Source organism: Tasmannia lanceolata, unplaced genomic scaffold, assembly GCF_043159265.1.
Source record: "Tasmannia lanceolata isolate RefF3 unplaced genomic scaffold, GAP_Taslan_0.1 ptg000015l, whole genome shotgun sequence".
NCBI classification, from domain to species: domain Eukaryota; kingdom Viridiplantae; phylum Streptophyta; class Magnoliopsida; order Canellales; family Winteraceae; genus Tasmannia; species Tasmannia lanceolata.
The window spans coordinates 52,247,754-52,271,588 of record NW_027518692.1 but is presented as its reverse complement, the minus strand read 5'-3'; the positions used below and the strand labels follow the sequence as shown (position 1 = coordinate 52,271,588).

General features: G+C 39.8%; 2 protein-coding genes across 4 annotated transcripts; one reads left to right on the top strand and one right to left on the bottom strand.

The window, feature by feature from the left end:
- Positions 1-931: 931 nt before the first annotated feature.
- Positions 932-10,215, bottom strand: LOC143892324 (acyl-coenzyme A thioesterase 2, chloroplastic-like). The gene is made up of 5 exons (XM_077396851.1): positions 9,441-10,215; positions 5,308-5,485; positions 4,625-5,112; positions 1,619-1,747; positions 932-1,326 (listed from the first exon to the last, which is right to left on the bottom strand). The coding sequence occupies exons 1-5, from the start codon at positions 10,155-10,157 to the stop codon at positions 1,174-1,176; spliced, it is 1,665 nt and encodes a 554-aa protein (XP_077252966.1). The 5' UTR covers positions 10,158-10,215; the 3' UTR covers positions 932-1,173.
- A 5,436-nt stretch (positions 10,216-15,651) lies between these two features.
- LOC143892322 (mogroside I-E synthase-like) lies at positions 15,652-23,600 on the top strand. Of its 3 annotated transcripts, none has more exons than XM_077396848.1 (3): positions 15,654-15,979; positions 20,193-20,553; positions 22,791-23,600. In XM_077396848.1, exons 1-3 carry the CDS (start codon positions 15,666-15,668, stop codon positions 23,511-23,513), a joined length of 1,398 nt encoding a protein of 465 aa, XP_077252963.1. In that variant the 5' UTR covers positions 15,654-15,665; the 3' UTR covers positions 23,514-23,600. The 3 variants fall into 3 exon arrangements, with proteins under 3 accessions (XP_077252961.1, XP_077252963.1, XP_077252962.1); XM_077396847.1 differs by lacking the exon at positions 15,654-15,979 and adding an exon at positions 19,689-19,766 and having other exon boundaries at positions 19,854-20,553; XM_077396846.1 differs by lacking the exon at positions 20,193-20,553 and having other exon boundaries at positions 15,652-16,340.
- The last annotated feature ends 235 nt before the right edge of the window (positions 23,601-23,835 follow it).

Below are 23,835 nucleotides of genomic sequence, written 5' to 3'. Positions count from 1 at the left end.
GGCCACATGCACCATCTTAGGGCCCAGAAAGTCGCTGCTTTGGAGCCAGTCATTTTATCTTCTTTGTAGTAAACTTATATTAGCATCAAGATGCAGTTTTGCTATCCCATGGTTAAATTAATCTAATCGGTTCTGTTCACGGTTTAGGATCTTGGGCCCAATCCTTTTTCTAGTTTGGGGCCCATCATTTGGTGATCCAAACCTCTGACCATGGGTGGGCCATGCTCCAAGAGAATCCTCCACGCAAGGATCATAGAAGACCTATGTTTTAAACTCTTTGGCTTCTAATGAGGAAAGTAGGCTATGTTTTAACTTGCTACAAATAGAACAGGTAAGATTGCCCAAGGAGGGCCTCAAAAGGAGGCAAGGATACAAAAGCTACTGTTGGTGCCATTTTTTTACCTCAATGCGGGAACTGACAGAAACATATGCAGTTTTGGGAAGGGTTGCTAAAACTTGAGAGATTAATGCTTATAAATTCCTAATATTCTAAGTATTTTCCAGTTGGTCATTGAAAACTATGAAATGGCCAACTTTTTCAAGATGTTTCTTAACACTTCATCTTATACAAGAACTTTTTCTGAAAAAACAAAAAACAAAACCTTCACTCACTTTTTAAATCATGATTTTTTTATCCAACAGAGTTTTATCCTTTGTTTTCTTGTACTAAAAAATATTGCAGTTTCATATGGTACAATAACAAAAAAAAAATCATGATTCTAATGTTCTTCAAGGAGCATTTTTTGTTTTCAAAAGAAAAACAAGTTATGCATCTAATGTATGCTAACATAAGTAGCTTTTAGGGATTTATAGGAATTATTTTCTAAAAAGTAAACCTTTTGGGCTAAATTATGAATCTTGTCGACTGATTGGTATATATTTTATCTGATAAGGGATTTATAGATAAAAATCGCTAGATAAACAGGGAAAATTAGGTAGTAAAAACTGCACTTTATTAGCATAATTTAGTACAAGGACAAAAGGATCCTTCCGAAAATATTATCAATGAAAACCCATTCCATTGGTTCTCTTATTACTATCATTTATTCACAGACTTTCAGGCATCACTTCTCTGTGACTAAATATTACAATTAGCATCACTGGTCTTGATCTCCCCAAAAGAACCCATTGTTTTCACTTTCAATTTCTTTCTTGAATTAGACTATAATTTGCTCATGAATTAACAAAGTATGCATTCTCAGCATCCATGCGTTCGAGAACCCGTCGGGCTTCCTCTTCGGTCGCAGGAACCACATTACGAATCCTCAATCCATTTCTCAAGGCGGTCTGGTTGACGGTGAATGTGAAGTAGAATGTGTTTGATACCTGCTCAAACAACACCAAACATAAGCACAAAGAAACAGTAAAAATATCTTACTATTACAAAACAAGGCGGTGACTTTTCTGCAACAAACTCCAGAAAGTTGCTGAGAACAATGAAGACGATGGAAGTGATGACCAGTATTTTTTTGAAAATCCCTCTCTTCCCCACCTCCCCCCCCCCAGTCCTCATAGTTATCTTTGTAGGAATCTCGAAGACCAGTAATTAATACTAGATACGTAAGAATTTAAAAGTAGAATAACTGATCAGTAATAAATAAGACTCCCATGGTCTTACCTCACTAGTTCTGATCTCCGGCCTTGTAACATGGGCCTCAACTTCGATGTTGATGAAAGGCTGCAACGGATTCTCTAATTGTGTAAACAAAACACATGATTTGAAACGAAGGAAGTCTCCCACATCCACCTGCACATGTAATATGAAAAAGAAGAAAACTTTGAACGTGAGAAAACATCTTTTTCCTTTGTGGTAATTATTAGAAGATGCAAGCAGATATCTTTCTTAGTTCACACGTTCTGAAACACACATCGTTTGGAGACATAAAACAATACCTCCATAAGAACATATTGTTTTAGAGAAACACTATCATGAGGCACCAAAATGGCTAAGCAAGCTGATGCCCTGCGCTGGTTGGTGTGCGTTGGAGCACTTCGAGATAGCATTTCTCATTATAAACTTGTTCTATATATTAACTCAACTCAACTAAGCCTTTGTCCCAAACTAGTTGGGGTCGGCTAATGAATCCTTTGTTCTATATATTAGAAAAAGAAAAGTTCTCTTCATGGGCCAGACTGTGAGAGTAATACAAATATTGACAGATCAAGAAATCCATGTTCTGTGAAGTGTCTAAGGAAGGAGCTTAAAGCTCCCATTTCATTGATACTAATTCATAATCTATGAAGGAAAATGCATGAGAACACAAAGGCAATACTCCCATGTCGTAGTTTATCTTTTTCTTCCTTTTTCTGCAATTCTTTCTTCTTCTCCGACGAAACCACCGACTCCTCTGACGAAACTGCCGACTCTGTTCCTTCTTCTCCAAGGAAAGCCTTGCCTCCATTTCTACGATTCTTCCTTCCTTCACCCTTGCCTCCATTTCTACGATTCTTCCTTCCTTCACGCTTCTTTGAACCTCCAACTCGGAATCCTCTCGGTAGCATCCACGGCGCTTACTGCCGGATAATGATGGTTTTTACAATATGGTTTCTACAGTGGTCCTGACCAAGGAAGCAGGATTCTTCCCTGGGAGCCTTCGATTCCCGCTCTGGCAACCTTAAGCAGGATTCTTTCCTGGGAGCCTTCGATTCCCGCTTTTGATTTCCGTTTCGATGCCCGCTCTGGCAACCTTGGTCTTGACGATGGCTTTACAGCGCCGGAAAATGATGGTTTCTCTACCGGTGTTGTGAAAAGGACTGTAAACCCAACAGGAAACCCATCTTTTTACAGCACCGTTAGACGGATCAGCCGCACTCTTGAGAGAGAGAGAGAGAGAGAGAGAGAGAGAGAGAGAGAGAGAGAGAGAGAGAGAGAGAGAGAGAGAGAGAGAGAGATGATGATGAATTCCCGAGTTTTACTCACAAAAGACCTCTGATTTGGAAGAGTTTTGGGGGGAGCTGGCAATGGCGGGAGCCTCGTGCACTGGGCCGCCCTTTTTTGCTGGGAGCTGACAGTCACGCCATATCAGCCAACCATGGCCCAACATCCCCGGCAATCCTCTCGTACTGTTAGTACCATTTTGACATCCAAACGATGAATTTGCTGATGTGGCACCCAAAAGCCAGGCACAATCCCTAAGCCACCTGGCTCTTTGTGCAACCAAACAGACCCCAAGGGGTAATCTCTCTCTCTCTCTCTCTCTCTCTCTCTCTCTCTCTCTCTCTCTCTCTCTCTCTCTCCTACTTTTATTTCTCTTTCGTTTTCCACTTTTTTCCTCATGCCTCACGCTAGTCCTCCAATCACCTTCTCCCTACAGCCACCTCATCCAACCATCTCTTAAACGTGTTTTGCTGCCCAAACCAACACCTAAACATTAACCTAATAGACAATGTCCCTATTCTCCATCATATAATTTCTAAAGCGCCACTTTTGAGGCCTTCTTGCATCAACATGGTATCAGAGATGCATGTAGAATTATCTTTCTGTACCCGTCCTGCATAAGTATTAGTTTTGACCTGTTCTATTCTTTTAGTGCGTTTTACTGTTATTGCTCAAAAAAAGTCCTTGGTACCGGAGTCTCATTACTGAAAGTGACTCGTTAGGAATCTTGCCCATTCAAACTAGGAGGGCTTTCCTTGGAGGTATGGTCGTCTTTGTGGGAACTTCAAAAGCCTTCCACCGCAAATTTATTGGTACAATGAACTTTCTTATAGAGGGAGCAGTATGGTTGCTGATTCACATGTAATCTTGGAATGAAGATTTGATGTTTGAACTGTTAAAAGAATTCCAAGTTAAAAAAATTCTAGCTTTACGAATAGATGTGGCTAGTCTTTATAATTTTGGTACTCTAAGTCGATGCTCCTTTTGACCACATAATGAAAATCGAGGGAATATGCACATCAATACTTTTGTGTTTTCCCATTCTCGCTACCCAAAACACCAGAAAAGATTCCACCCCTATGAGAAGAGAGAGGGATTCCAATAACAACTAGCATTTCTCCAACCGAAATGAGCTGACTGACTCACTGCTGAATGGAGATTGGTTCACTTGGACATTTGACCAATAATCAGGTAAATCTGGTAAGGTGCAGGTTGGATCATTCCCTCATTTCTAATTCTAAGGAGGAGAAGAGCATTACAATGGGTGTGCCAACTTGTACCTACAGACTTGCATTGAATCATACAGCAATCCTCATGACATTGGCAGGTATCTCTAATTGTCCAATTTCCTCTAAATTGGAAATATGTGGCTCAAAGCGCCAGGTTTTAGAGAAAGCTTGTGGAGGATTAGATGTGACAGTTGGATGGGAGGGGTTCAAATTTATGAAAAATGTTAAAGGGCCTAAAGGCCAAAATTACGGACTGTGGAAGTTTTTTTAGGGAAGTGAATGCTGCAGAAGATTTGCATGCTAAAAGAGGTGCTTCTAGATTGGGGTTGGGTATTGGGCATTGTTTGCCACTATCGTAATTTTTGGTTCTTTTCCATTTGCATTTTCTTTCCTTTTACCTAATTTTTCATTTACAAAAAATAAAAAGACAAAACTCAAAATTCATAATGGTAGTGCTGAAATGACAAGAAATACTAGTAGTGTACGTAAAGACAAGTCATAGCAATAGGCCACTCACAGGTCTTAAAAAATCGACATGATCGACTTCTAGAAAGGAAGGCATCTGGCCAAGAAAGGCATATGCAGTTGAAAAGGCCAGCTCAAATGCACGGTGCATCAAAAATCCTCCAAAAATTCGTCCATGCAGATTCCTTTGCTGAGGCTGGCAAATCAAAGAATTTTCGAGGCGGGTATCCCTTATTAGAATACTATCTCTGTCAGCCAGTGCAGGCATGTCACAAAAGACACGACCCTCTGCCAATAAAGCTTTCAACCTATCTACTTCCCCATGTAGACTGTGCCCACCCTTCTCAAACTCCCGTCTCTGTTCTTCTCTCTTCTTCTTCCTCAGTCTGTCTCTTGCTTCCCCTTCTTCTAGAAGCTTCTTTTCTTGTTCAGTTTCCGCCAAGAGGCGATTTACAGTCGCAGACTTCAGAGTCTTTGAGTCACGTGCGACAAATGTGAAGTATGCCTTCAAAGCTATGCAATCAGAAGGATTAGAGCACTCTGCCAGGAAAGAGGACCACAGACACAGTGAAGTTATAAGCTGGAAGAGATAAAATACATTGCATTGGAAATATTTATTTTGCATAAGATTTCTGCTCATGCAAATCATTAGTGAAAAAAAAACCATTAAAAAAACAGTAGTGAAAAATGAATTCTATAACAATCATAAATTGACCAAATATAATATTCTAATACCTTTTTGTGACTGAGTGATTTCCATTTGAATCTCAATTGATGAGCGTCCAACCCAGGTGACTGAACCAGCTACTTTCAAGTCAGTGTCTACACGGAGTGGTTTCATCAAAACCATCTTGTCGACAGAAGCAGTGACTAACAAGAGAGGCCTCGTTGTGCTATCGTCATTAGAGCAGTGCTGATACAGATTTACACAAATAAGTGAAATAAGAAGTACACAGAATTCTTTCTACATGTGAAAGAATGGGGTTTCAAATTTACATGTTTTGCTCAAACACAGAGGTGCCTTTTTTTTTCCGGGATTGAGCCTTCCAGCTCAATGGTGAAGGCTTTGTTCTTCAACCTGGAGGCCGGAGGTTCAATCCCAGCTTACCTATCGGAAAAAAAAGTGGTACATTTTTAGAATCTTTTCTTTAATCATCCAACATGATATGCTTCTTTCCTTGATCAAGTAAAACCAAACTTATAATAAGAGTAATGTAAGGAGTGATATGCTTTAAACCCTCGCTGGTCCCAATGGAGTGAAGGACTCATTCGAAACGAGAAAATTTGATTCTTTTAAAGCTGTATTTACTTATACAAGTATCATTGTCGGATCTGTTGTGGATTGAAGAATACATGACCATATTCACTTGGCCATCCCAAGCAACTTTGGGGCCTTGGTGCTTCTCTAATACATTATGGCATGGGAAAATAGCTGTCCTAGTCAAGGTCGGACAACCAAAGGGACAGAAGAACATCTAAAAAGTGAAGAGACTGCTGAAAAACCAAAGATGAGCTCATAGATTTACAGATTTGCTTCCAAGACTGTGAAGGCACTGTTTTCGGCTTCCAGAAGCTCTCCTCTTTTTGCTGATAATGAAAGAAGAAGATAAACTGAAAATGACGGGAAATGGAGGTTTTGGATCTGGGCACATTGATAGGGCCGGGCACTTGTGTTTGAGATAACAAAATCGAATGTTTGAAGGGAGTATACCTGGATTCGATTCAAGTCGAATATAACGTGAAAGAGCACGGGACATTTTGGAGCTGGAAACGATTTGTAGCAGGACTTAAAATTGGTCGGAAGCATCACAAAGTTTGGTTTGAAAACTCCATTCGCAAGAGAGAAAGGGAACAAGGAAGAAGGGATAAGGAGGGCGGAGAGAGTTGTGAAGGATTCAGGCAACAAGTTCGAAATATATCTGGATTCGATTCAAGTCGAATATAACGTGAAAGAGTACTGGATATTTTGGAGCTGGCAACGATTTGTAGCAGGACTTAAAATTGGTCGGAAGCATCACAAAATTTGGTTTGAAAACTCCATTCGCAAGAGAGAAAGGGAACAAGGAAGAAGGGATAAGGAGGGCTGAGAGAGTTGTGAAGGATTCAGGCAACAAGTTCGAAAATGGTGAAAATAACAGATGGGAAGAGAAGCATCGACCTAAAACAAGGAGACAGAAGCCACCAATTAACATACAAGCCCTTCAAGGAGATTGGCTGTGTAAAGCCTGTGGATATCACAATTTCAAAAGGAGGAAAGAATGCAGATGGTGCACTGTCAAGCAACACTTTCATGACCAGACCAATTTTTATCAGAAATATAGGGAGATGATCAAGACGGACATCCATGACTTTTTGTCAGAATTCCACGGCAGAGGTAGGATGGGTAAAGAAATGAATAGGGCCTTTATCACACTCATACCCAAGAAAGAGGGAGCAATTGAAGTGAAGGATTATCGACCCATTAGCCTAATACACAATGTGTAAAGGATCTTTTTATCACACACACACAATGTGTATGTAATCTAGACAGAAGTTTTGGCACGAATAATGAAAGAAGTCATGGAAAGAGTCATCTCTCAATTTCAAGGGGCTTTTGTAAAAGGACGGCAAATACTAGATGGGGTCCTCATTGCAAACAAGGTGATAAATACTTGGAAAAGAGGAGGTGAGAAGGGGGTCATGTGCAAAATAGACATAGAAAAGGCATATGATCATGTTGAATAGAACTTCCTAGATTTTGTCCAAGAAAGGATGGGTTTTGGGGTGACATGGAGATCTCGGATATCGGTGCACTTATCATCAGCCTCCTTCTCCATATTGGCCAATGGCTCTACCACTAGCTTCTTCAATAGCTCTAATGGTATTAGACAGGAGGATCCAATCTCACTCTATTTATTCATTATCGGGGCTGAAGCACATAGCTTACTTATTTCTGAGGCAGAAGAGAAGGGCATCATTAGATATATGAATTCTAGCAGTAATTCCCAACTGATATCTCACATACAATTTGCAGATGACATATTGGTGTTCTTGAAGGAAGACATACATTAGAACTCTTAAGAGAGTATTTAGATGGTTTGAATTGGACTCAGGACAAGAACATTTTGCTGGTTCTTGGGTGAGGAGCTGATCGATATAGTGATCAGTTTCTTGCTGAAAAACTTGCACGGGATAAGCACGGAGAAAAAAGACTAAGTAGCAGAAATTCCAGAACCCAATTTGGTTTCTGCTATTAGCTCAAAGATGATTCATACCGCACATATTCTCACGCCAGAGACAATTCTTAATCAAACAAGGTCCTTTCCCATCCATGTTTGCCCAATGCCCAGGTCTATTCCCCTTCTTGTAAGAAGGAATTGAGCATGAAGACAAGCTCTTTTCTAAGGGGGCAGTTTGACGTAGAGCGGGTCCAGGCCAAAGAATATGGGTTTTAATTAGCCTAGAGTGGATGGAGTTTTCTTTCATTCTTGTGTGAAGGGGCTCGTAGTGTGGTGTATATAGTAGCCCCATATAAGGGGCATTCTTTTCCTTTACGTTAGCTAGGGCTAGTATAAATACGAGTTTCTTTCTTTTTAGGGGGACTGTTGGCAGAATTTTTGGAAGGACAGACTTGTTTTCTGCTTGGAGAAAAAAAGAATTCCAGCAGGTTGTATCCTCATGGAGTGCTCTAGGATTAGATCTCTGGTGAGTTTTATGAATCTTAGGCTCCTTTTTCCCTTGTATACAACGTTGAGATTCCAAAATTAAGATGTTTTCCTCTTGTCCCCAGACTGGATCTCTAACACATGATTTACTTCTTGTAACTTGTGTTTTCTTTACTAAAACTTTCATAAAGGTTACATGCCAATACAGATAAGCTAAAGTTGAATTTATTTTTATTTCATCCCAACGTATATCTTTGCACTAACAATTCAGTACATCAACTAGTTGTTGATTAGACTGAGCACTTAAACAGGCCAGAATACATTTGTTTTGTTATTCAAAGAATTTGGGATGTATCACGTCATTGAAAAAGCAGTATGAATGCTTCATTTACAACAGGACCTTTTTAAAGTTTCTTGGGCAAAAGTGAATCCAATAAATGCCACAAAATGGATGATAGGGAGACTCCTCGCGGAAGGCACAATTCCAAGATGGAATATGAATCTCCTCTTTCACTTTAGTGAGGATCTCTCACACCTGCATGGAGGCTTATAGGCCGGTGGGTAATTTGGCAACCTACATACTTAATTTCATCCATATAAGAACTTGATGAAATATATCAGACACGCATTTTCTGAGGTTCTTATTTTCCAGTTTGGACTGTTCCCTTTTATTCAAATAGATTTTTTTCACTCAACCTGGAAATACAGTTCCAGAAATGAAGATGGGTTAATTTTAATCTACAATCATAAGTAACGAATTTAGAAGATTGGTCATTGTAATTTACCACCTACACACCCAATCAGTCATGTATCGTGAATTAAATTTGAGCTCAAGATGCTAATTGTTCTCAACATCTCTAATTTGTTATGATAGATTGTAAATAACAATCTATAATGGGCTAGGATTGCAGGGAAATAATAATAATTTATTCAACCACTCCTTATGATCATTGAAGGTACCCATCAAACCCAATACCAGAGTGAATCTACAAACAAAAGCAGACCAATGTCTCCATTTCAGTACTGATCATGACGAATACTAGCTACCCTAGCAGATTACACAAAACCCATGTCTGCATTTCAGTGCTAATCAAGACGAAATTCAGATAAATCCATCAATAATCCCCACAAAACGCAGAACCCATGTACAGAATCCACAAATTATAGAAAAAAAAAAATGGAAACCCAAATTCATAAAACAGAACAAACCCTATTATTCTGTACCTTGACAGTAATGGTTCCAGCGAGTGCGTCGAGGTCCTCAAGCAATTTCCCAATCCTAACCTCATTCCAAGGATCTCTATACTGCTCCCTGAGTATATAATCCCTTGAGAAGTTATAAAGAATGCTGGTTCTGCTCTGTGAAGGGGTTTTAGTAAGCAATTCGCTCTGCGGTGGTGGGCCATCTTTCGACGTTTCAAGGAGCCTCTCAAAGATGCTTGATCTTGCTTCCCATAAAGCATTAGTCACAGGGGAATGATACATACCAGGCCATAAACTAAGTGGTTTTCTGATTGAAGAACTTGCATCAATGAGAGGAGAGTTTTCAAAGGGGGAAGTGAATGTTGAAACTACAAGAATAGGGCTTGAAGGAGAGGAGTCTTGAGACATTGGATTTGGGTTTTTGGTCTTAGAAGAAAAGGGTCTGGTTTGGGTGGTTTTTGTAAAGGGGTCTAGTGGTTTTAGTGGAATAATTGTGGCCTTTATGATTGTGTTTAGTGGGTTTGAAGAAGTTAAGGTTGTGAATTGGAGGGTTTTGTCAGTGGGTGTTGGAGGATGGAAAGTACTAATTTGGGTAAAGAAGGTTTGAAATGTTTTCAAAAGAGCAACAAAGGGAGAATTTTGGGTGGTATTTAGGTAATGTTTTGGTGAATTTGTAGCAGATAGGGTTCTAGTGATGGAGTTTAAGGGGTAGGGAAGAGATTTTGTAGGTGGTTTCATGGTTTTTCTGACGGAGGAATTTAGAAACTCATTCAAATGTATGTTTGGATTCTATGAATCCCGAAGGATCTCAGAATGACATCTGGAATTTAAGCGTTTCTAAATGAAACTGTAAACGCGTGAATTGCGTGCACCACAGTAGGTCCCAACCTTGATTGATCTGAACCGTCAATTTGCTAGACCTTTGCTTTTGAATCGCCTATGGCCCACGAATCATACCAATCATACGTTATATTGGACAGTTATGATTGCATGATTGAATTGGGCTATAAAAGATAATTTTTTAAAGGGCAAAGATAAATTCGCACCCTCTAAGGATAATTCGCACCCTTGAAACGCTAAAAAACGTTAAGGGTGTGTTTGGCGTACCGTTTGAAATAGCGTTTAAAACTCCGTTTTGCAAAATGGTGTTTTGGTTCAAAACGGTGTTTTGCCAAACGGCATTTTCATGTTTGGTTGGCCAGATCAAAACGGCGTTTTAAACGGCAAACGGAGGTATTGTGTGTTTGGTTGCAAATGCCCCAAAACGGAGTTTTAGTGGTAAAATGACCAAAAAGGGCATTGTTTGGTTGGCTTCAATGTAACTCAACTACTCTCTCATTAGGCCCAATATTAAAAGGTCATTAGGATCTCATTCAAACACTATTAAAATTTAACATCATTGGCAAAAAAAAAATGGCTATACCTTTTGGGTTCTTCTCCTTCTTCTTCTCAACGGCCGGATTTGCCGGATTTGACGGACGAGTGGAAGCGCTGAGGCAGTGAGGCGTGAGAGGGTTTGCAACTTTGCAAAGTAGATGAAGAAAGTAAGAAACTAAGGTTTCTTTTAATTCTTTTGTCTTTAAAAAATCAAAATTAAGAGATCATATAATGATATCAGCAGCCCCTTGTTTTGAATTAAATATTAACAATTTAACAAATTTGTGTCCTCAAGAATGATATTAACACCCCCACTTTTTTTATATTTGACGTAACGCATAAAATCGCACGCATATACGTAAAAATGGGTTTTTGTGAGGGCAAACATGTAAAAACCCGTAGCCCAAAAACTCCGTTCAAAACGGCGTTTTGCAAACGGACCTCCCCCCCTCCGTTTGCAAAACGCCGTTTTGAGGGTTCAAAACAGTGTTTCAAACGGCGTTTCAAACGGCGGCTGCGCACCCAAACACTCCCAAACGGCCGTTTGGCCCCAAAACGGTGTTTCAAACGCCAAACGGTGTTTTAAACGGTACGCCAAACACGCACTAAGTCTGCCACATACCCTCGTTTAAAGGGTGGAACTTTTTAAAAACAAGTAGCCAATAAATAATTACTTAATAGCGCTGCTATGGAGGCCGAGAGTAGAATCTAACAAATTCCCACATGCCACGTTGAGAGGGTTAGGTTTGACATTTTCATGCAAAAAAGCCAAAAATCAAGGGAAAAGATTGCTAATGTGTTAAGAAGCTATTTGTTCGATTCGACTCGGGTCTCCAACTCGGTTTCCATATCATTATTCTATACTTGGGAATTAGCGTCCATTGCAAAACGCATTTCACGGCTGATCTGTCACATGTAAGACCAGCCACCTTTATGAATGGAGACAAAAGCTGTTGTCTTCATTGACGAAGTGGCTGGTTTGACATGCGACAGACCAGCCACGAAATACCTTTTGTGATGGACGCTAGCAAATCCCTCGATATTTTATTATAAAACGGCAAACATTAGAGAGATGGAGATTTTATAAGGGGTGATGATAAATTCGCACCCCCTATGGGATGATTCACACCACTTGAACGTTAACGCTTTTTGACGTCAATTCACCTTAAATGGGTGTGAATCATCCTACAGCGGTGCGAATTTATTATCTCCCTTTATAAGGTGCCCCGATCAGGCACGTACATGGGCAGGGCATCCGCCCTTGATATTTGATCCCACGTCAGCCCATTTTTTTCAACTTTTTAAGGAGCTGCAGTTGAATAAAAACTGACCAGAATCCCATTAATAATTTATACTTAACCATTATCATTCATACTTAGCGTTAAGCTTAACCTAATTCAAAACTTACTAGAATCCTCTTAATAGTTTTAATTATTACTAGAGAGGGTTTTGGACGAAAATACTCCCAATTGGAGAAAACGTGACGGGGGAATTTCACTATATTTATTCCATTTATATAGCCTAATGAAGGTTAACCAAATCAGCAGTTCAATTTATGCACAAAATTCATACATGGGACCCAATGTTGGTCCTTAAGATTTAATCTCAGTGGGTATCCATGTTGAAATCATGACAGGTTACATGCGTATCACAATGTTGGTCATTAAGATTCAATCTCAATGGGCAACCTACGACTTTTTTTTTTTTTTTTAAAAAAAAAAAAAAAATACCTTAAGCTGGCGGTCATGACCACCAGCTTTTCTTTTCTTTTCTTTTTTAGAATTTTTTTATTAATAAAAATACCTTATGCGGGCAGTCATGACTGCTGACTAACTGTTTCGTAAGTATTTGGCCAGCATTTTGGAAAACCAAAAAATCTGAAATCAACAATATTTCACATCGGTCTTGGACGGCATTTTTGACCGCCAGCTTATATAGATGCCGTTCATGACCACCAGGAAAAGTTCATCCTACGGTTTTCTGGCCGGGATAGCTGCCTGCTTTATTGTAATGTGCAATAGAGTGTATTTACAAAGGGAAATGATAAATGCGCCCCTTTTCATCACTTGGGACACCCAACTGCATCCTACGTGCAATCAGGTCCGTTCACTCCTTCAAATGTGAAGTACATCAGCCCCTTTGCAGTCATAACATCAGCCCCTTTGCAGTCATAGATGCACGGTAGCCGGGTGTCCCAACTAATGAAAAGGGGCGCATTTATCATTTCCCATTTACAAAATGTGAATATGAAGTATCAACGAGGGGTATTTAAAGGAGTACATTTATTAAATCAAATGATAGTCTCTAAACCATTAATCTATTAAAGTTGAACTGTTATATGTGACCTATAAAATTAAGGGCATTGGTAAATCGACTCCCCAAATGGATGAATTGACTCCCCATGTGTCTATCTCTCCCCTCTTTCTCTCTCTAACCTAGAGGAGAGAGAAAGACACATGGGTAGGGCTGCAACTCGAGCCGGGTTTTACCCGACCCGCATCGACCTGACCCAAAAATAGCCTGGGTTGGGTTCAGGTTTCATGGGTTTCAGGTCGAGCCGGGTTGAGCATTCAAAAGCCCGCATGAATCTTGGGTCGAGCCAGGTTTGAAGGGGCTCGACCCGACCCGACCCGAGTTACATAAGTTATAGTATGTACATTTTTTTCTATTGTTAGTTAAAAGTTAAAAGTGAAAACCCACGCACCCACTGTTATTGTACGTGAGTGTAATTTCTGCTTCTATGAGTTGAGTTGATTCAAGTGTTTGATTCAGCATTGTTTGATTGTAATTACAACATTGTTTGATTCAAGTGTAATGTAAGTGTAATTACATCATTGTTTGATTCAAGTGTAATGTGAGTGTAATTTCTGCTTCTATGAGTTGAGTTGCATTGCCAAACAAGAATTTTCCTTAAAAAATTGCGTCAACGTGAAAAAACCCGACCCGACCCGACCCGAACTGACCCGAGATTTATCATGGGTAGGGCCGAGTTTGGGAATCGTGGGTTTTCCGATAAAAAACCTGACCCGACCCGACTCGAGATATTTCTCGGGTAGGGTTGGGTTCTCCAAAACCCGACCCGCCCGACCCGAGTTGCAGCCCTACACATGGGGAGTCGATTTATCAATTTGGGGAGTCGATTTATCACTCCCCTAAAATTAATTGTCATTTGGATTTAGTTAATCTTAAATTATATTCCGAATAGAATTAACTCAAAAGCTTTTAAATAATCCATGCACGTCTAAATCACGCAGATGTATTATTTTAAATATTACAACCACGTGAAAATCTAACATCATCTTCTATTTATATCTTTTTATCCTAGTTTTCCTCCCCCCATAATCCTCGCCTGCCACTTGCTTCTAAACTGACGTTGATACCAAAATACGGTGTTCCACATGGCTTAAGATCGAGCTTCCAATTTTGTCTTCCAATTGATTTGAAAAGAGCAGATATATTTGCCCCTTTTTTCTTCTTGGAAAACCCGATTTGTCAGCTTGAGACTGGCTATAGTAGGTTGTAGGTTACCACTAAAGGATATTTCTAGAATATTGCAAAAATACCCTCTCTCTCTCTCTCTCAAAAGTAAGGGGCCGTTTGGATATGTAAATTTTAGAATCTGGAATTTCTTCAAAATTGTAGCTAATAGACAAGAGAAGAAGCAGACCAGCCGTCATTTTTGACTCGTTTTTTACTTCTCGCCCTGTTTTCCGTCAGCAAGAGAGTAGCAGATCATCTAATATTTTCAGGTTTTAGAAATCTCACGATGTGGGAGAGATTTTTGAAACTTGAATTTCTCACTTAAAATTCAAGAAACATCCCGTGTGGCTCTTTGGCTTAAGTCTTGGGTATGCTCCTTAGAGACGAGAGTTCGAATCCCCCCGGGCTTGCCCGATGCGTGTGGTTTACGGGTGATTGCGCGCATTCAGAGGGAATTACTCCCACTCTACAAAGTGGGGTGGGGAAACCCTACGTCATAAAAATAATAATTTCAAGAAACACTGTCAGGACATCATACAACGGCTTGATCATGAACCCTCTTTTACACTGTTTTCAAACTAAAAACTTGGATTTTAAAATCTGCGTATCCAAACGGCCCCTAAATGTTTTCGGATGCTTTTTTAATCGATTTGTTTGGAGGTCTACACTTGGATGCTGATTTCAGTGGATTTTGCTCTTGTGGGTTTATTGTATTTTGCCCCTTATCTTTCTCCAAAAATGTGAAGGCAAGGTGGCAAGGATTGCTTTTCCGGTGGCAACTTAGGTAAGACATGAAATTGGTCGAATTTTAGTTTTTCACTTTTTATTTATTATTTTTCGATGATGATTTTATTCTTTGTCTAGAAGAACTGAGTATAATGGGACTCTTTTGGCTGAAAATTGGTAACGTAGTCAAACTGAAAATGAATTTTCCATACAACACCATGATGGGGATTTTTGCCTCATTCATGAACCTTGTAACAATCAGCTTTGCCTTCATTGTTGAAAAATCATATGGAAAATCATCGATATTGTTATCTCAGTGGTCACATGGCTTCCCAAAATGTAGTAATATTATCAAGCGTGGAGAGAGAGAGAGAGAGAGAGAGAGAGATAGTGTTGTCTGTGGAGGGTATTTTCGTAATTTTCCTAAATACCCTTTAGTTGTAACTTACCAGTCGGTCTCAAGCTTTAGCGGGTGTCACCAAAATAAAAACGAGACGAGTAAATCAGCTCCCTAATTTGATGTCTACGTTTACCTACTTGTCTTCGAACTGCTCAATATTGATAAGGATAGGGTCCAAGATCCGTCTATTTTCAATTCACAACTTAAAAAATTCCAACCAATTTTCGTCATATTTTCCTATAAAATCTGACTCGTACAGATTAATGACCCAAGCTCTATACTTAGAGGAAACTCTATTCAAAGAAATGGAGAAGAAAGACATAGCATATGGAGCTCATGTTCTAGTCTTTCCCTTACCTGTCCAAGGACACATAAACCCAATGCTCCAATTCGCGAAACGCTTAGCCTTCAAAGGGCTGAAAGTCACAATAGCCACCACCATCTATCCAGCCAAGTCATTGCATATCGGAACTGGGTTGCTCGAGATCGAGCCCTTATCGGACGGCCAAGAAGGAGCGGCTATGCCTAGAGAGAAATTGTTGGGCTTATTAACTGATGGATCAGGAACCTTAACCAGGTTGATACAAAAGCAAGAGGGCTCTTTAAATCCATTTAGTTGCCTTGTCTATGACAGCATTTTTCCTTGGGCTCTAAACATAGCCAAACAACTAGGCCTATGTGGGGCCTCTTTCTTCACTCAATCCTGTGCCATCAGTGCCATATACTACCATGTGAACCAAGGGAAGCTTGACCTCCCTCCTTCAGCCACCATAATATCCATTCCTGGATTGCCTCAGCTTCGAATATCTGACTTGCCTTCGTTCGTTTCGGCCCCTGAATCCTACCCATCTACCTTAGTGTTTGTTTTGAGGCAGTTTTGCAACTTGGAGAAAGCGGATTGGGTCCTAGTTAACTCGTTGGACAAGTTGGAGGATGAGGTAAGTCTTGAATTTTTTTTCACTCTTCCTTGCTTAATTTAGAACTTTTTTAAGCAAAGAATTTATTGAATAATGGAACTAATTTTTTTTTACCAAGGAAAATTTTCTATCGGGATGATCTTCTATATGGCATCAAAAGAAAATCAGACATAGCCAAGATTGCAGTTCAAATGGATTTCAATTAAATTTTTGCGTGATTTTTCTTTTGAATAGAATCTTCATATTTAAATATGATCAATCATAAATTTTACTAATGGATGTAATATTGATTAATGCATAAGAGTAGGTAGATGATTAGATGAATATTCTTACAGTTTCTTGATACGACAAAGCATATGAACTTCAAACATTAATAATAAGTAAAATAAATAAAAGAAGGGAAATGATATTCCACCCCCACAAATAATTTTTTTTGAAAAGGGCAACAGAATATATATATATATAAACAGAACCGAGGTGGTCCTGAAGGAACAAAGATAATACAAAGATAGCAGTACAATAATTCAAGGAGGTAGATAGTCAAAGCACTCAAACGCGGCCCGAAAGACTCCTTTCTTGGCAAGGGTGTCTGCTTCCGCATTGGCTGATCTCCTGACATGGCGAAAAACTATTGAGGAGCCCTTAGCTCTGTCCTCTATTTCCTCTAAGAGAGGCAAAAATCGCCAAGGGGGAGAAGCGTTACCCGAAAGCCAGCGAATAACATTTAAGGAATCCCCTTCGACGATAATTTTGTCGCACTCTAGACGAGGCATCGAGAGAAGCCCGCTATGAACGGCTCGGACCTCTGCCTCGTTTGAGTCTGCCACTCCGATAGGCCCCGAGTAGGCCCAGAGGACTTCCCCTTTGTAGTTTCTACATAACCCCCCTACTCCTGCCATTCCTGGATTGCCGATAGACGATCCGTCAAAGTTAAGTTTCAGTGACCCCGGAGGAGGAGGAATCCAGGAGGGGAGGATTTTTACTTTGGTAGCCGATTCCAAGCATATGATTGACCATCCTTCCCAGAGGTCGAAAGCTGAAACAAAACGAAACAGGGGAAGGCTTCGAGCCCAGGATATGACCGCAGCTATCAACTGAATATAAATCCAATAGGGAGATCTAGCCCCTCACAAATAATGTTATTCGTTAGGTTTTAAAGGCAAAAGAAAAATGTTAAAGGGGTGAATTTATCCTAAAGCAGCGAACCACTCTCACAGAAACAGTTAAAGGGGGGGATTTTATCTGGTTGGCGGGGGGGGGGGGGGGGGGGAGGGGGTATCAACGCCCTAAAAGAAAGGTTAGAACTTCCCAGATCCTTGTGATTCTGTTGTTCGATTATTTCTGACGGATCAGATGCAAACAGAGAAGTGGAAGGCTACGGCCTTGTGTGAAAATCGTGTGGACAGATTCCGATGATGCCTGTGTTGCCAAGTAAAAAAGCAAAATGAGAGAGGAGATGAAAAGGTGTAGACCACTTTGTAGCAAGCAAAAAGAAAGAAAATAATTAAAAGTGAGAAGTAGTATCTTCTTTGTCATGTTGTGTAGAGAAAGTGGGTGGTGAGAAGGATTTTTTTTTTGTCCTTTTGTTTATGAAAAAGAGAATGAGGGAGAGGGATGACATTGGGGATTGGCAAAATTTAGGGAAAACTTCCCTTTTCCTTACATTTCTTGGGAGCTTGGGGGTATAAAATTATAAATACATTTTATATATATTTTAGGCGTCTAGTAAACAAGGAAGATTTGACTCTAAAATATTTAAATAATATGTAGTTTTACGAGGTGGATAGAGTGGATCTTGGAGTGGTATTAAGAGAATGATTTGTTAAAGAAGATGAGAAAGAGAGTCAGGTGTGGGTTGGGTTCTCAAAAGTCAAGGAAACAAATTTGAATTTTTATTACGAATTTACGTAAGTTGTGTTGGGTTATAAATTAAAACAGTGACAGGAGTGGTCAAGATAAGATAATATAATGGATTTGCTAAGCGCCATTGCGAAAAGCCTTTTTCGCGGCAGGTCAGTTGCACGTCAGACCAGCCACCTCGTGAATGGAGACACAAACTGTGCTGTTTACAATTTTATTAAAATAATTAATACCAACCCCAACACCTCTCTATCTCTCTCCTATATGAAACCCGAGCATCTTACCCATGACTCGAATATATTCAAACGATTTATGGGATTTACTGTCGCTGGATCCCTCTCCAACCCATAACATATCATTTTTTTTTAATTTACCTATCTCATCTCCCATATAGATTTCTCACTCTTTACTATATCAATAGAGTTTTTACATGGTGTCTTCATTTGTTGGTTCAAACATTTTATTTTTGGCTCCAAAACGTAAATAGGTCATGCTCGAAGAAGCATCATTGGTTGCCAAGCATGGCCTAAATTCACGTGGTTTCTTCCTTTACAACTCGTTCGTGCCCCTTCTTGAGGATCCCCTCACTGCACAGGTGAAAAGGGTGGCCCATAATTTCATAAGCTTTCTATAGGATCATGGAATTATGCTTTTACTCAGAGGGGTGATGCCAAAAATTTTGCACGGGGGAGGGGCAAAAATTATAGTACTTTTTTTTTTCAAACAAATGAAAACAATATTATAGTTTCCAAAAAAACCCTCATACATATTCCACCACCAACATACATTGAGGGGGCCATATTTTTTAGAAGGAGGGATATAAAAAAGGTAACATTAAAATTTTAAACTTATTTTCTATCTTAGGGATTATTGGAAAGAGGGGCATATTTTTTAAAAAATGGGGTAAATATATAAAAATATTAAAAAATAAAGGTATATTCTTTTGCCCAAAAAATTAAGGAGGACAAATTGTCCCCCTTCCCTGTCAAGTGCCATCGCCCCTCATTACTTATGAGAAATGATACAAACACCCATTTTACTTCTACTTTCATAAAAAAATCAGAGTATTCAACATCCTTTTGGTTTGCTTTTCCGGAAAATAATGTCATTTTCAGGAAAATACTTATGAAAGGAGTGGAAATGCTACGAAAAAGGGGTGGAAATATGATTTTCCATATATTATCGTCAGTAAGTCAGTTCATTCTTTTTTATGTCAGACCTTTAACAATGTTAAAATAAGGGCAGTGATGGAATTTGGTCATATTTTACTGTGCCATCTTTAATGGAATTCGAAATAAAATATTAACATATACGTGACAGTCTTGTTCTCCTAGGTGCTTGCGATTGATTAACACATGCTCTTTCCACCCAATATACCTTTTTATCGTTTTCCTCACCCGTAATTCTTACTTGCCGGCTGGGCCTCTAAACTCACATGCATGCCTGCCATTGTCATGATCTTCTAATTTTGGCGTTTTCTAAAGGCAAAGATAAACACGGCTGCAAAAAGAGCTTCCAATTTCTTCTTCCCATTAATATCAAAGCTGTCTCTGCCTACTAGTCCTTCTAGTCTTCAATTCTTATAAGGTTCATCTTCCAATCTTTAGCTCTCTCGCTTTTTCATTCACAACAAAAAAAAATCCAACTAACTTTCTTCATATTTTCCTATAAAAGTGGAAACCTCGCAGAGATTCAAGATCCCAAGCACTAAACGTGATAGTTAAAGGAGACTGTGTTCAAAGAGATGGAGAAGAAAGATGTAGCTTATGGAGCTCATGTTCTAGTCTTTCCCTTTCCTATCCAAGGACACTTAAACCCAATGCTCCAATTTGCTAAACGCTTAGCCTCCAAAGGCTTAAAAGTCACACTAGCCACCACCATCTCTGCAGCCAAGTCCACGCATATCGGACGCGGGTTGTTCGAGATCGAGCCCATATCCGACAACCAAGACACGGTAACAACGAAGAAAGACGGTTTGGTCTTCTTAACAGATGGACCTGGAATCTTAACCAGGTTGATAAAGAAGCATGAGGGCTCTGGAGACCCGATTAGTTGTATCATCTATGATAGCATTCTACCTTGGGCTATCGATGTAGCCAAACAACTAGGCTTATATGGAGCCTCATTCTTCACTCAGACCTGCGCCGTCAATGCCATCTACTACCATTTTAAACAAGGGAAGTTGGACTTCCCTTTAGATGCCACCACCATTTCCATTCCTGGATTGCCACCACTTCGAATTTCTGACTTGCCGTCGTTCGTTTCCTCGCCCGAATCGTACCCGTCGGTCTTAGAGTTTGTTTTGAATCAGTTCTGCAACTTGGAGAAGGCGGATTGGGTCCTTGTTAACTCTTTGGACAAGTTGGAGGATCAGGTAAGTCTTGAATTTTTCTCTCTTCTTTGCATTATGGTTTTTATTTTTCTTTTGAAGCAAAGAATTAATTTATTGAATAAGGGAACTAAAAATATTTTTGACTAATGGAGTTTTTCTAGTATATTTATTGGGATGATCTTGCTATATGGCATCAAAAGAATATCAATTTTGTCATTTGTGACTATAGGAAGAAATAATTTTGATTGAACAATTCTAGTTGATGGTCCTTCGCGCATCTCTAATGATGTTTTATTGTCCTTCCTCTCCCATGAAAGGCTACCTAGTAGAAAATTTATAAAATTTTCATGGAGACAATTTTTTCATGAAAATATTGTAAGTTGAGCAAATAAATGGGGATTAATAATGTTTTTGTGAATAAACCCAAGTGGTCACTGAACCCATGACTTACAATGCAAAATACTGCATTCTTCTGTTCAAGTGGGTCGGGTGTGTTAGTAATAGTAGTAGTAATGATGATGATGAGAGCCTTCTTTAAGCAAGGCCGGAGAAGGGCCCTTGAATGGATCCACGTCATTTTTAAAATCTGTTGAGAAACTGAATTCAGTTGCACTTAATGACGTGATCTATTCAAGGGCCCTTCTTTAGCCCTTCCGTAAGAGGGCCCTTCATCTATCATACCTCTTACTATATTATTATTATTTGCTATGAACCATGACAGAATTGGCATTTCGTGGAACTGCTGTTGCATGAGAGTACAGATATATAGGATCAGTTTTCAACAGATTTTGAGTTATGATCATTTAACTCCTCTGAAGTGGGTGCTCTCTCATGAAATGAGGTGGGTGCTCTCTCATGCAACAGTCGTTCCGCGAAATTCCTTCTAAGATGGTCCCTAGCAAATCCGTAATAACTAGAAAATGATTAGAGCTCAAAATCCCTACCAAATGATCAAATCGTCAGTCATTTTCACTTTTGTCTTTATTTTTCGGATGAAGTTCCGTTTTGGAAGTGTTTTCCTAAGTAATATGTATAATGTATCAGAATAAATGATACCAATCCTCACACACTATCTCGCTCTTAAATGGAACCCGGGTATCTTACTCCCGGCTTGAATATGACCCAAATCAAACCTGGGCATCTCGGCTATGGTTAAGCTATTTCAATATACAAAACGAGGGCTGCTAGCAAAAGGGGGCCAAATGGGCAATAAGAGAAGGAAAAGTGAGCTTGAATCCCACGAAATGAAAAAAATTTAAAAGAAAATACACCTCGAAAAATGACCAAATCGTCCGTCAATTCCATTTTCGACTTTATGTTTTTTCAGAAGAAATCCCGTTTTGGAAGTATGTTCCGTACAAAACGATGTTTCCATCGCTTTCGGTGGGTACTCCAAAAGCCACTCACACCATTTTCTGTCAGTTACCCTTGTTAGGCGCTTTTTGGTGGGTACTCCAAAAGCCACTCTCATCTCTCTCTCTCTCTCTCTCTCTCTCCAAAAGCCACTCACATCATTTTCTGTCATTTACCCTTGTTAGGCGCTTGTTAGGCGCTTTTTGGTGGGTACTCCGAAGGCCACTGTCATCTCTCTCTCTCCCCGCAACATACAGATCGGATGGTTAGGAATAGGTCGGGCTCGAAACCTTCGATCTAGAGAGGTAGTACTATAGATTGGATGGTTAGGAATCATAACCTATGGAGATGATTTTTTAGGTAGGGCCTATTTACATAGGGGTGCAACAAATGAATTGCTTGGATATTAATGAAGTAGGCCCCACTGTAATTAAAACATCATTGAATGCATAATCCTTCTTATTCACTTCGTTAATTAGAAGCTGTAGGGGTGCAACTTGGATCGGGTTGGGTTGAGCTTTTGCTAAAAAATGAACTGTAATCAACCTGAACCCGACAAAAAAATCAACTTGGATTCCAAAAAATCAACCTAAGTTGCATCCCTAGAAGCTCGTGCCCACATGAACTTGACGAGCGTTCATCATAGTAGATCTAGAGGCAATATTCAAATAAGGGAACGTAAACTAAATAGAAGTAAATGTGAGGAACTAAATGTTTAAGTTTGCATATATGGGGATACCCATATTCTCTCTCTTTCTTTTTTCTTTTTTTTTTTTTATGGGGATACACACTCTCTTTTGTTGTTTGTGCATGTGTGACGATAGGAGGACATCGTGCTTCTTTTCAGTACGGGATCCCATTTTCCTAGCAACCTTCTTTAATAATTATTTTAAACAAAGTTCACCGTCTCATGTGGTTTCGCTCAGGAGGTACGTTGGATGGAGGGACTTTGGCCTGTGAAGACAATCGGGCCAACACTGCCATCTATGTACCTAGACAAGGTTATGGTGAGCGACAACGATTATGGCATCAATCTTTCAAACCCAAATGGCGAACCATGCCAGAAATGGCTAGACACGAGGCCAACTGCGTCTGTTGTCTATGTATCATTTGGGAGCGTAGCGAACTTGAAAGCAGATCAGATGGAGGAGTTGGCCTGGGGGCTAAAAGAAAGTAACAAGAATTTCTTGTGGGTTGTAAGGGCTTCAGAGCAGAGTAAGCTCCCCAAAAACTTTGTTGAGGAGACAATAGAGAAGGGATTGGTGGTGACATGGTGCCCTCAGTTGGAAGTGTTAGCTCACTCTGCAGTGGGATGCTTTGTGACACACTGTGGGTGGAATTCTACATTAGAGGCATTGAGTCTTGGAGTGCCAATGGTGGCAGTTCCACAGTGGACAGACCAACCCACTAATGCAAAGTATGTGGAGGACATTTGGGGCGTGGGATTGAGGGTTAAAGTGGGCGAGAATGGGGTTGTGAGAAGGGAGGAGATGGAGAATTGCATAATTGAAGTAATGGAAGGAGTGAGGGGAAAAGAGATTAAAAAGAATGCAGGCAAATGGATGGAATTCGCAAAAGAGGCACTAGCAGAGGATGGGAGTTCAATTAAGAACATTGACGACTTCGTAGCTAAACTTATCAATAAATAAGATTTGAGACTTGTATTTGGTTTGGAATGATTGTATCTGTATGTCTTTTCAAATAAAACATTAAACCAAGTTTTATGTGCTTTTATATTTTCCGTATGTTGTTGGAAATTTCCATCATGTACGCAAGATTATTTGATCTCAGCCCACCAACATGGAGAGGGCCAGTTATTTATAGAACATATATGTCGTCACGCCCCGAACCAACAACCCGGTCCAAGCACGAGACAGCGTCGTATGTCCATGAACCTCTGTCCACAGACAAACAAGGTGTCACACCCCGAACCGAGCCCATGGTCATTGCACTTGCACACCTGCAGATAAG

Excerpts from the sequence above, each read along its gene's own strand:
- LOC143892324 (XM_077396851.1), bottom strand. The coding sequence starts at position 10,157 with ATGAAACCACCTACAAAATCTCTTCCCTACCCCTTAAACTCCATCACT. Across the intron at positions 5,486-9,440 it reads CTGGAACCATTACTGTCAAG|CACTGCTCTAATGACGATAG; the intron begins GTACAGAATAAT and ends AATCTGTATCAG. Across the intron at positions 1,327-1,618 it reads CGGAGATCAGAACTAGTGAG|GTATCAAACACATTCTACTT; the intron begins GTAAGACCATGG and ends TTGTTTGAGCAG.
- LOC143892322 (XM_077396846.1), top strand. The coding sequence starts at position 15,666 with ATGACCCAAGCTCTATACTTAGAGGAAACTCTATTCAAAGAAATGGAG. Across the intron at positions 16,341-22,790 it reads TGGACAAGTTGGAGGATGAG|GAGGTACGTTGGATGGAGGG; the intron begins GTAAGTCTTGAA and ends GGTTTCGCTCAG.